At 42.0% G+C, this 13,247-nt stretch overlaps 1 protein-coding gene across 3 annotated transcripts in view; it reads right to left on the bottom strand.

Moving 5' to 3' along the window:
- L3mbtl4 (L3MBTL histone methyl-lysine binding protein 4) overlaps positions 1–13,247 on the bottom strand; it is a 472,751-nt gene that overhangs the window by 188,839 nt on the left and 270,665 nt on the right. For all 3 annotated transcript variants that reach the window (XM_031368651.1, XM_031368654.1, XM_031368653.1), the window contains one exon: positions 5,259–5,361. In XM_031368651.1, the coding sequence (XP_031224511.1) occupies positions 5,259–5,361 (103 nt within the window). The remainder of the gene's footprint in view (positions 1–5,258; positions 5,362–13,247) is intronic.

The following is a 13,247-nucleotide window of genomic DNA, read 5'->3' as shown; positions in this document are numbered from 1 at the left end:
AATTTTTTAGCCCCAAGATGGCTATCTTTAAATATTTCTATGTTAACAGATACAACTACTTCATCCTATCCAGTATGCAAATTCATTCAAATAAAATGTAAATTGCACAATAATTGTGTGCCAAAAGTCCCATTTTCTCACAGATAGGAGCTGATGCAGTTTCTTCCAAATAATGGCTTATGCATATTCTACATAAATTTCAAACAGCCTTGAATATTGTTGTTAACCCCTTGAATATTTTAACAAAAATGAAAATAAAGCTGACTGAAATCTGTGTAGACAGGGCCTGTAGGTTCTCTCTGCATGATCTGTTAACAGGGTAGAGCATTTTCCTAAGTCTTCAGTGCTGACTTGATGTCAATGCTCTCATCAGATGAACAAAATGAGACACTGACAGCTTGTTTTAAGAAGACTTTTGCTTCCTTTCAAAATACCATCCCTTCAGCATGAGAACTAGACTGCTGACACAGTGAGGTAAAGCAATACTCACTAATTCTGTGCCCCTTACAGCCTGGGAGACTCCCACAGACACAGAGGCAGGCCACCACTGTCCTAGCAGAAGACTGGGGAGACTTCTCAGCTCCCCAGACCTTGGAGGCAGGAACAGGAGGTGCTCTAGACAGGTCATGGTAGTTTAAGTGAGAATGGGCCCCTTAGGCTCATGTGTCTGAATACTTGGTTCCCAGTAGGTGGAACTGTCTATAAAAGATTAGGAGGTGTGGCCTGGAGAGGTGTGTCACTAGGGGTGGGCTTTGAGGTTTAAAAGATTGATACTGTACTTTGTGTATTCTGATCTTCTGGGATAATAACAACTTATCAGAGAGTGCATACCATGTGTGTTCTTTTGTGATTGGGTTACCTCACTCAGGATGATATTCTCCAGGTGCATCCATTTCCCCAAGAATTTCATAAATTCATTGTTTTTAATAGCTGAGTAGTACTCCATTGTGTAGATGTACCACATTTTCTGTATCCATTCCTCTGTGGAGGAATGTCTGGGTTGTTTCCAGTTTCTGGCTATTATAAATAAGGCTGCTATGAACATAGTGGAGCATGTGTTCTTATTACATGTTGGAGCCTCTTCAAAGTACAATCCACACACTACAAGAAACTCAAGAAAAAAAAAGACCAAAGTGTGAATACTTCTATCCTTCTTAAAAGGGGGAACAAAATACCCATGGAAGGAGTTACAGAGACAAACTATGGAGCAGAAACTGAAGGAAGGACAATCCAGAGACTGCTCCACCTGGGAATTCTTCCCATATTCAATCATCAAATCCAGACACTATTGTGGATGCAGGCAAGTGCTGGCTGACAGGAGCCTGATAGAGCTGTCTCCTGAGAGGCTCTGACAGTACCCCACTAATACAAAAGTAGAGGTTCACAGACATCCATTGGATTGAGTACAGGATCCCCAATGAAGGAGCTAGAGAAAGGACTCAAGGAGCTGAAGGGCTTGCAGCCCCTTAGGACGAACAACAATATGAACTACCTAGTACCCTCAGAGCTCCCAAGGGACTAAACCACCAACCAAAGAGCACACATGGGGAACTCATGGCTCCAGCAGCATATGTATAGCAAAGGGTGGCCAAGTTGGTCATCAAAGGGAGGAGAGGCCCTTGGTCCTGTGAAGGTTCTAGGCCCCAGTGTAGGGGAATGCCAGGCCAGTAAGCAGGAGAGGGTGGGGTGGGAAGGAGGGGGAGGGGTGGGAACAGGGGATTGTTTTTGTTTTTGTTTTTTATTTTATTTTATTTTATTTTATTTTATTTTATTTTGGAGGGGAACCTGGGAAAAGAGATATTGTATGATATATAAATAAAGAAAACATCTAATAAAAAGAAAGATTGATACTGTTCCCAATGTCTGTCTGTCTGTGTCTCTGTCTCTCTGTTTCTCTGTCTCTTTCTGTCTCTCTCTGTCTCTCTCTGTCTCTCTCTGTCTTTCTCTGTCTCTATCTGTCTCTCTCTGTCTCTATCTATTTCTATGTCTCTGTGTCTCTGTCTGTCTGTCTGTCTGTCTGTCTGTCTGTCTGTCTCTCTCTCTCTCTCTCTCTCTCTCTCTCTCTCTCTCTCTCTCTGAGCCTGCTACCTGTGATGCATAAGTGAGCTCTCAACTGTTCCTATTAGCATGCTTCACCATCATGGACGGTAACCCTCTGCAACTGTAAGCCCAAATTAAACACTTCCTTTTACAGGTTGCCTGGGTCATGATGTCTCACAGCAAATAGACTGATACGTAGATACCTGCCCTCCCTGAGTGCAGCTGGTTGGGGGGTCTGTTTTTGGTTTTATTTCCTTTCTCTTTGATTATAAAAATTGCCTAACAATCTTTGGGAAAACATTTTAAAATGACGCCTTTGAGGTTCAAAAAGTAAATCTATGCCAAGAGGGATAAGCATTTTTGTTTATAATATATAAGGTTTTTATCCTTTAAATTTGTCAGGAACAATTCAAGCTATGGTTAGCTCTGGAGTATATCATCTAAGTGTGAATGAATGGGAGGTATAAAGCCCTCACCTGCTTCTTTCCTTCCTTTTGATTATAGGAACACCATTCATGATGATCTCTTTGGGTGTAAGATGGCGCATTTCTAACAGGCTTGTGCCTGGACCACGTGGATATGTGTGTATAACTGGACAGACGCCATCACGTACAGGAAGTGAAGAATGGCACTTCTAAACATTTAGAGTTATGTAAGGCGTAGGCCACATTAAAACAAAGAACATGGAAGCAAAATCCAGACACTGGAGAGAACACTCCACCCTTCTTCAGGTAATTACAAGTAAATTTAAATATTTTCTCAGGCTACACAGGCAGCAAATTGATTAAACGATTAAAGCCAGGGTATGGCTATTCACTATGGCTAGAGCTTCCCACGTTGCCCAAGCTCCCTACTCTCCAGTGACCGCCTTCCTCTAGGCTACACAACTCCACTGGCAGCGTGATCTCATTTATCAGTCCAAAGCACGGTTAGTGGAGGTAAGACTCCAGGCTTTCTGCTTGCACATAAGTTTAGATTTTTATTTACATTATGGATTTACTTACAAGCCTTGTAGATCCTTAGTAAGCATGCAAGTGTAAGAAGTCTAATTCTTCAACTTTTCTTCTTTTCTAAAGTTAAAAATAATGGCTAATTTGGTTAATTATGGCTATTTATTCTTGTCTGCTTTCATTTCTGAATCCCTGGTGTTGGGAAGCTCTTGTACACCTTGACATTACTTATTCAAGGCCCACTTTATCACAGCCAGGCCCACAGTTGGATAAGAGCTGTTACTCAGCCAAATGGCAGCACCCCCAGAGCAGCCCCTAGCATTTGTGGGTTTTGGAGGTGAGGTAACATCTCACGGCTCTATTTATGGTATTTTGTTTGTTTGTTTTGTTATGTTTTGTTTTTCTCTCTATGCTTTATTCATTGTTGCTTTATATTCTAGGTCATGGAACCAAACGCATGAAGACTATTCTGTAGATAAACACATCAAACACTCTCATATTAATGACTGGACCATACCATTAAAAGCAGCAAGCAGGCTCTGTTTCAAACATACTGGGTCAGTAAAGAGTTTAGAGAACCTTCCATTACAGGGAAGCATACCCATGGACTCTGGCCTCTTCAGAATCCAGCCAGGAAAGCTGAGCCAGTGACATCACACAGTGATGCTGGCAAGGCAGCTTGAAAGAAGAGGAAAACATGGGGGATACTGCTGGGCATGGAACTGCAAGAATGTTCAAGCACCTCAGCTCCACAACAAGGCACCATCAGAGAGCTCTGTGGAAAGGACTGGCTGCAAAATTATGACTTAGGTACATTGGAAGTCAATGATTTAAATTGTTCTAAAGGAAAAAACTGTCACTCCAAAAATCACAACGAAGGCAGAATACTGTGTGAGTGTAGTGGCTATTCCTTGTTGTCAACTTGACTATATCTGGAATGAACTACAATTCAGAATTGCAAGGCTCACCTGTGATCCTAAGCTGGAGGCTGGGAGATACAAGTTTCTGACCTGGATCTTGGCATGGAGAGCTTGAGGCATAGTGGCTATGAATCCCAGGAGACTAAGGCAAGAAGATCTCTAAATTCAAGGTCATCTAGGATAAAGTAAGTCCCAGATCCAGGCGTGGTGTCACACACCTTTAGTCTGGGCCACACCTTCTGCTCAAGACCTACATAAGGACATTGGAAGAAGGAAGATTCTCTCTACCTGCTTGCCTTGTGGGACTGAGCAACTGCTAGATCCTTGGACTTCCATTCACAGCTGCTGCTGACCATTGTTGGGGAGTTGTAAGTCATCAACAAATTCCATTACTATATAGATACTACTCATAAGTTCTTTGACTCTAGAGAACCCTGACTAATACAGTGAGACTCCCTTGAATATGTCAAACGGAGTATGTCTGTGGTGGCGTAACTCAGCACTTGAAACATGGCTATGTGCCTATGATGGGAGAAGATATTTTCAAACTATCTAATTTTAATAAATTTAAAATGAAGCAGAATCTTGGGGCTAGTAAATACCAGATTGGAATTTACAGCTCAGTCTACACACACACACACACACACACACACACACACACACACACACACACACACGAGTATAGGCCAATTTAATATTAGGCAAATTTAATATCAGTTCTTTTCAGTTTTAATTTATGTTCTTTTACTAGGTCATTAATATGAATAACTCATCTATGAATAACTTTACAAACTAATGGGGACAGGAACAATAGCAAAGGCTCATGCGTTTATTCAATTATATTTCTTTTGTAAGTGCCATGTACTTTGTATTCTTCTGAATACCTAAGACATGGAAAATAATTTCAATTTCATTTCATATTCCTTAACAAAAATCATCTATTTGGCAAATGAATAAAAGGAGAAAAAAAAAGAATTTAAAGTAAACAGAAAATGGGGGGGGAAGCAAAGTGTTTCTGAGATTTTCTACAAAAAAGACTCAGCAGGTTTGGGGAGGGTTCAGAAGAAGCAGAGACACAGGCAGGGGAAGACATCGGAGAGGGGGCGCTTGAGGGAAACCCTACACAACAGAGGCTCAGAGGCTTCAAGGGGGCATTAGAAATGCCTCCACAGCCCAAGGCCATTCAAAGTCAGAAGAGAGCAGATAGAAGGGCTGGTTAAGGAAGGGTCTCAGCACCTCAGCAGAGGAGAAAGGGTGTAGTAGACCAGAAGGCTGAGACTCATCTATGACAGGTTCTCATTCATCCCTAAAATGATTTAAGTAAAAAAATAAAAATAAAAATCTTTACCTGTGGTGTCCTGCATAACGTGGGCCACGGATATGGCCGATTCCTCGGCACCCAGGAGTAGGACATACAGGTTGACCTGGAAGGATTTTCACAGGCTTTGACCCTTCAGAAAGTAAAGAACATGGCTTGAAAAAACTCTCATTGAAGAACTGGAAATTCAGAAATATGTAAATGATGTTAACTGAAACATTATAAACTAAAACAAATGGTCATCGAAACCACTGAGGATAGTGGCAATTTATAAAATGATGTGTCAGAGCTGGTGATGGCTATCACAGACACACACCACCACCATATCTCGCGTCATAGAGAAGAAAATGAATAGGCATTGACAAATTTTTTAAAAGGACACAGAAGAAAGCTCACTTATTTTTCAGAGATAAGTAATGGGAAAAGCCACATAGCCACAAGATGATGACTGAGTTTTATATATCTCCACAGCCAAGCCAGTAAGTGGGGACATAGAGTCCAGCACCTTCTCCCCACACACACAGACACACACACACACACACACACACACAGAGGCAGACACAGAGACATACACACAGACACAAACACACAGACACACATACCCACACAAATGTATGCACACAGACATACACACACAGACACATATTCACACTCTCACACACACAGACACAACACACACACACACACACACACACACATACACACAGAGGCAGACACAGAGACATACACACAGACACAAACACACAGACATACATACCCACACAAATGAATGCACACAGACATACACACACAGACACACATTCACACTCTCACACACACAGACAGAACACACACACACACACACACACACACACACACCAGGCTCATGGAATGTTCCCTCCGATACCCTCTTACTAACTTGGAAGGCATGTGCCTTACTTAACCCTACACTTCCCTTCCCTTTCCCGGCTCTCACACTTCTACCTCAAGCCCGCAAGCCTCCAACTCCGCTTCCCATTCTCTGGATCTGTGTTTCCTCATCTCCTAGCTCTACTATCTTCTGACTGCTGTGACATGCTCCCCACAGCCCTGTGCAAGAGGCCTTCTTCTCTGGTCACCTACATGGCAGGCAAGAGTCTTCTTCTCACCCTGCTTCCCTCATCCCCTCCCAAACCTCCAGATTCCCATCTTCCTGGAACCATCCCCAATCTCACTCTCACCAACTGGACCATGTCAAGGGGGGAAGACTGTGGCTCCCACATCCTGGAGTTTCTCTGTTTCCAATAGCCGACCCAGGTAAGCTCAGAGGCCACCTGCTTCCTGTCCACGTGCAGAACCCCACTACTGGAATCACCAACCTCGTCTCTCCAGTGGCTATACACGGTGGACCACACTGGGACTGCTTTGCCCCACACTTCCTACAACCGAAGTCCAGCTGATAGCCGCAGCTCCTCTCCATCCTCTGCCTGCTCAGGAGCTCCAGCTGTTCTACAGCCCAATCAGTGGGTTTTCCAGGCTATTTATTTCCCTGCCTTGGTTCCCTCTCACCAGGAGCCCACTCCCTCTTCTAACTTAATGGTCTACTTGCCATTCTTTGACACCCTATTGCAAGTAACTGTGCTCAAGCTCCTTTGACTCTCTGACTTTTTTGTTGCTCTAGCTATGGCAACGGGAAACTTAGGTCAACTCAGTCAAGCTGCTCCCAAGTGCTTTCCATAACTACATTCTTGAAGGTGGGGTAGGCGATAATCATGCATAATGCTGACTGCACAAAATCCTCCACTCACCTCCTGGCTCTGCTCTAGGCAGTTGGTCCTGTGTGCTACCAACTGGGGAAACAGAAACCAGTGGACAGGAACTGTCTTCTGCTGCTGCATGTTTTCATGGCCGGTTCCCTCTCCCCTTTCCACTGCAATTCAGGGAGTATTCTCTTCAAAATAATCTCCTCACTATTTTTTGCATGGGCTCAATATTTGGGTCTTCAGGATCTTGAGACTATCACATCAAGTAACTAGCCAGAATTTAAATACAATCCAGTTTTGTGTATTATGCAAAGGAAACAGAAACAGAAACAATAGAGCCCACACTCTTCCCTCCCCAGGGGAGTTCACTCTTTCTCCTCTGCAGACTGATACCTTGAAGAGGAGCCTCTGCTGCTTCAAACTTCACTTCTAACCCACACTAATCTATCCTCCTGGGTCATTGTCATGGTTTGTATATGCTTGGGCCAGGAGGTGGCACTTTTAGGAGGTATGGCCTTGATAGAGTAGGTGTGGCCTTGTTGGAGTAGGTGTGTCACTGTGGGTGTGGGTTTAAAGACCCTCATCCTAGGTGCCTGGAAGCCAGTATTCTGCTAGCAGCCTTCAGATGCAGATGTAGAACTCTCAGCTCCTCCTGCACCATGCCTGCCTGGATGTTGCCATGTTCCTGCCTTGGTGATAATTGAACCTCTGATCCTGTAAGCCAGCCCCAATTAAATGTTGTCCTCATAGAGTTGTCTTGGTCATGGTGTCTGTTCACAGCAGTAAAACCCTAACTAAGACAGTCATGAATAACCTCAACCCAGGCAACCTACTCTAATTACAAATTAAATAATTATTCATTTGATATCCACTTATTTTGTTAGAGGATGTGAGCTCAAATCTGTTTTGCTTCTGTGTAACCAATACCTAGCCTGACACACAACTGGCCCTTTGTTGGTGATTGTAAATGAATTTGGGTGCAATAACCTAGAGTTCTTCTTGTGAGGTGCTCAATAGGCTAGAAAGGAAGCTTATTTGTGACTGTAAATTCATAACCTAGAGTGATTGCATTGCATGAATTACTAGGCAAGGCTGGGTGATATTAGAGTCACAGCACTTGGTGAAATTAGAACAAATACTTCAAAATCCCATACATATGCTGAACAGAAGAAAACTGTCTTAGATAATTCCTGAGCTGGAAACAACTTGAAGGACAAATAGAGAAAACCAAGAATTGCCCTTATCCAATGGCTAGACATAGCTCAGATTTACATAAGCAAGTGCTTGTCTCCAGGCCCCAGGGTTCAAACCACAGCTGCCCCCAGGGGACAGCTCTTAAAAAACAAACAAATAGAAACTAAGTCTTAAACAAGCCAGAGGGTCTGATATTTAAAAATTTAAAGTACTTAGTTACAAAATATGCTTCTACTATATTTAGTAAAAAGGGATCTTTTACCTTATTATAGTAAGCAAAGGGATGTGTAAGAGAAGAAACAAGCATACAAACACGACTTCCTCCCCTCTTTGTCTCATGACTTGCACACATTGTGTGCACTGTGTGAGAAAGTTTCACACCACTGTTTCAGAGACCAAACCCAAGCAAGTTGAATCTATTTCCATCACCCTAGATACCTCTATTGGTGGATAATGTGCCATATGCAGGAAATGCCAATTAATAGTACTTTCTGTAATATTTTAGCACCCTGGATTACGTTAAAGTTTGGAATGAAATTTTTAATATTAACCCAGGCTTTTATGTGTCTGATCTTTGACAGGCACCATATTTGTCTCCTTGTTAGAGCCAAGGGAGAGGCAAAGCCTGGATGATTGGGGGAAGGTTGTCACATTAAGACTGAAGCAAAAGACATTACAAAGAAGAAAGAAGAGCATGGAATAATGATGCATTGATTCCAGACACTTCTACACTGAGTTTTGAATGCTGAATGCTTGATGGTCAACTCTCTTTTGGGGGAAAGTGACCTGTAAATTCTGGAATGATTTTCATCACTGACTCTAAAATAAAAGAAGCCTATGACCAAGTTAGTGTAGGATTTTTTTTCCTCTGTAAAAATAACATTTTTGCCAAGACCATGTTTCTTATAATTGGATATTTAGAAATGTAAATCTGGAGAAAAAGTTTCCCTGCTCTAAATTATTTCTCGAGGGAACTGGTCTCAGACATTGTCACCATTTCCCAAAAATCATCTTCTCTCCCCTGCCTCTCTTGGCTAGAGGGAGAATCTTCACATCTAACTTGTTACTACTGTGACTCTGGCAGCCATTCACACAATGACTGATCCAGGGTGGCTACTTTGTAGGGTTGCTTTCTGAATGAATACTGACAATAACAACTAACATTGACATTGTATCCCTCGCTGGTTGGGAGGATTTAACACAGCCATGAAAATAATCTCTGCTTTAGTTTGAATTCAATTCAAGTTCAGAAGTCTGTCTCTGACCCTCTAAAGTAATATGAGCCACATGCCTTGTGAAGTCTAAGTGAATAGAAGAGCCAAGATCTTTTTGCAAGGACAAAGAAGAACAACCAAAAAAAACCCAAATGTTTGCATAAACTGGAAATTACCTGTACCTGTTTGTCCTAACATGAGACAAATGGGATCTCCAAGTCTCAGGGACTCTGTAGTCACTGACACACAGGCTTCCCACTCCGTATTCACGCTCCCTGTTTGGGCTAACCTTTATTCAGGGTTGCCATGTGTCCGTCTAAAGGTGACACTACAGGAAGACCTGTTGAAAGGGTGAAGGAGAGGCCTTACTGTCCTGTCCTACCTGTCTCTGAATTCCTCAAAGCACTGGAAAGAGGACACAAAGACACAACTTTGACCCCAAACATTCACAGCCCTCAGACATCAAACCTGCCATGAGAGAAGGAACATGGAGTACAAAGGGCCCTCTTGGAATAAACTACTGTGAATGGATTTCTGCAATTCTAGCTGCTGAAGAATATTAAGCTAAAATAGCAATTATGCTGATTTTCCTTTGTTAAAACCAAGAAATTTCCATTTTTACAAAAACAGAATTGCGTACAGCATGAGATCTATTACATGTAGATGGGGCATGATAGGAGCCATCAAAGTAGTAAGAGATTGTACTAATTACTGGAAAGCCAGAAAGGGAGCTGTCCTTTCTTATTTCCAAGTGCCCTTCCTGGTGACCAAGAAATGCAATCCACTGTGAAAAGGATGGATTTTTTAAAACCAGAATAGGTCAGAGACTGGGGCCATCCTCTGCACAGCCCCAAAGTGTCTTCTCTCAGAAGCATCACTTGTTCGGGTGTACAGACACACCAGAACAGGGACAGTCTTAACACAGATGAAAACAAATGAAGAACACCTGTCTATCTAAAGGCACATCAGTCCACAGAGCCCAGAGAACCAGGACCAGACTGCCACATCCTTGTCCTCATACCACCACTGATGACTCCTTGCTGAAAACACAAGCACTTAGCCTACTTCCTTTGGCAGCTTTTAAATAACACTGCATTGGCTCTCCGCCGTAATACACAAATGCTGCTGCTACTTGGAAAGGTAGATTTAAATGTAGCTGATAACAGAAACGTGAGGATACCTTATCCCTTCTTGTTTTAAAAACTGATCATAGAGGCTTTATTTGTTCACTTAAAGAAGGAGTATACAAGTATCATTTGTTCCCCAGTATTCCACAATCTCAGGATATGTCACCAATAAAACAGAAAGGCCTGGCCCTCTTGGAGCTTAGCTTCCACTGACATTAATGAGAAAAATAGTCAGTAAGAGGCTGGGCATAACACTGGAGAATGAGGGTAGTTTGCAGGCACACATGGGAAAGCAAGGACGAGAAGGTGATGTGCTGGGGGGTGGGGATGTGTTTTAAGATAAGACAGGTATTAAGGTGAGACACGAGTTCTCAGGCAGAGTACTTGAGCCACTGGGACAAGGGAGGAGGGTGGTAAGCGTTGATATGGTCACAATAGGAGAGTCTTCCTTCTATTTTGGGATGGATTGGACAAACCAGAAGTACAAAATGGAGAATGAATAGATGAGAAGCCCCTGCTGACCTCCACTTGCTTCCTTCCTGTTCCGGGCCAAGCTTGAGTGAGCTGTTGTTAACCTTTTCAGCAGCAAGTTCCCAAGAGGCGAGGTCTACATGGCAGAGTGGATGCTGGGCACCCAAGAGATGGAACGGGATTCCAGGGAGTTCATGTCAATAAACCACAGTCTCAGGACCACAAACTGGAAATGCTTATGGGTAGACACAGAAAGGGCCAGGAGGAAGGCTAAGAGGCTAGCCAGGGAAGGAAGCTCAGGAGAGAACACTAGAGAACCACAGAGACCAGATGATACGGGAGAACCACTGAGCATCCCCTCTGCTCCTGGGTTTGGCAGAGACCAGATGACATGGGAGAACCACTGGGCATCCCCTCTGCTCCTGGGTTTGGCAAAGACCATTTTCATGGAGGAGACTGGTAGGAGCAAAGGAGACATTGAGATTGAGGATTTAGTTTCAGGATTTCTTATTTAGAAGGTGGGATAAAATGATTACTAAAGAGTGGCCTTAGGAGGGCTGGAGCAATGGCTCAGTGGTTAAGAGTGGCCTTAGGGTTAAAATATCATTTTCATTAATCTTTTTTATAAGATAATAAAAATAATATTTTATTATTCTTTTGTCTGAGTGATGATGGTAATTCTTCAGTAGAGGGTAAAAGGGTAATATTCGAAAAGACACAAATGTAACAGGGACAATCGGAGACAAAGCTAGCATGTGGCCAGGGGCTGCCACATCCCTTGGGATAATAAAAGTGCCCATGGCACCTTCTATGCTCCCAGCAAAGGCAGTGAGGTCATCCGTGGAACATGGGAAGGGGAGCAGAAAGATACCTCACAAGTAGAACTAAAGTAGATAAAATAAGCCGTTCATGAACGCGCATCCATTTTTATCAAGTAAGTAAAGTTTTATGGGCTTTATTGGAAATTTGATGCTGTTAAGCTAGATCATGCTTTTCTAACCAACCCACCCCATCTAACATATTTAGCTGTAGTTAGCAAAATTTTAGTGAAATAATTTTCATTTTATGAGGGTGAGTACAGATAATAAGTACCATCTTTAAAGTATAATTACTGGTCATTCGCATGATCCCCTCCTGACTAACCAAAGCAGAGGTGACCAAAGCCTATCGCATTAGGATAATTTCTCAAGCAGAAGGAACTTGAGTAATGAAGATCATGGTTGCTTATCTTAAAGTTTCGGGATGTAACATTTTAATATGTATATAGAACAGGAAGATAATGGTTACGTGGAACTACAAAAAGGAATTTTTAAAAATTCCCTAGAATATAAATTTTGTATTTCCTTGTCAATCTAGAAAAAAAAAATCCTTGGAAAGGTGGCTTAAGAATCTTTGTAGCACAGGAATTCTTTTAGAACGGTGGTGGTTCTAAGGACCAGCACATGCAACAGTAACTTCTCACATAACAAGGGGCAGGAAGACACATAAAAATGATTTCCCAAATGTCCCTACCACAGACCTGATGGAGTCCTAGCAAAGAGTGATACTATCTTGGGCATTATTGATTATTTAAAAGGAGTAAGAAGTCACTTTTCCAATGAAGAATGGGCAAATATTTTCTTAGCAAAATTGTAAAATGCCTTTATCATACACTAGCTCAATAAAAGTCATGAATTACACAGAGCTCCCTGAAAAATATGTTGTAACCTATAAAAAGAACTTTGGAGGAAAATAAGATGTTCTAATTCAGTATCTGGATAAAAAAACATCTTAGACTGGGCTGTGCATAAGAGAGACAGGACTACCCATATACCCCCCTCTCTGCCTATCCATCTATCTCTCTCTATCTATCTATCTATCTATCTATCTATCTATCTATCTATCTATCTATCTATCTCTCCATCTGTATACACACATACATACATATAAGCATGATGAGACTTAAAAGGTAGACCATACAAATTAAATTTGAGATGTTTCTCCATTTAAATACACCACAATATTTCAAAGAAAAGAATTTATCTCCCAATATATTATCTCTAACTATTCAACACAAAAAATTAGGCTTCTGATGTTGGACAACATTATAGGCCTTCGTAGAGATGCTTCGGACCCTTAGTCAGCCAGGAGAAAGGCTCATTTGTTTTGTTTTGTTTTGTTTCAGTTGAATATTTTTTATTAGATATTTTCTTTATTTACATTTCAAATGATATCTCCTCTCCTCATTACTCCTCCAAAAAACAAAAACAAAAACAAAAAACAAACCCTGTTTCTACCCTCTCCCCCCCCCCC

This window comes from Mastomys coucha, unplaced genomic scaffold (genome assembly GCF_008632895.1).
Source record: "Mastomys coucha isolate ucsf_1 unplaced genomic scaffold, UCSF_Mcou_1 pScaffold14, whole genome shotgun sequence".
Taxonomy (NCBI): Eukaryota; Metazoa; Chordata; class Mammalia; order Rodentia; family Muridae; genus Mastomys; species Mastomys coucha.
The sequence above is the reverse complement of the archived record's forward strand: the minus strand, read 5'-3'. Positions and strand labels throughout refer to the sequence as shown.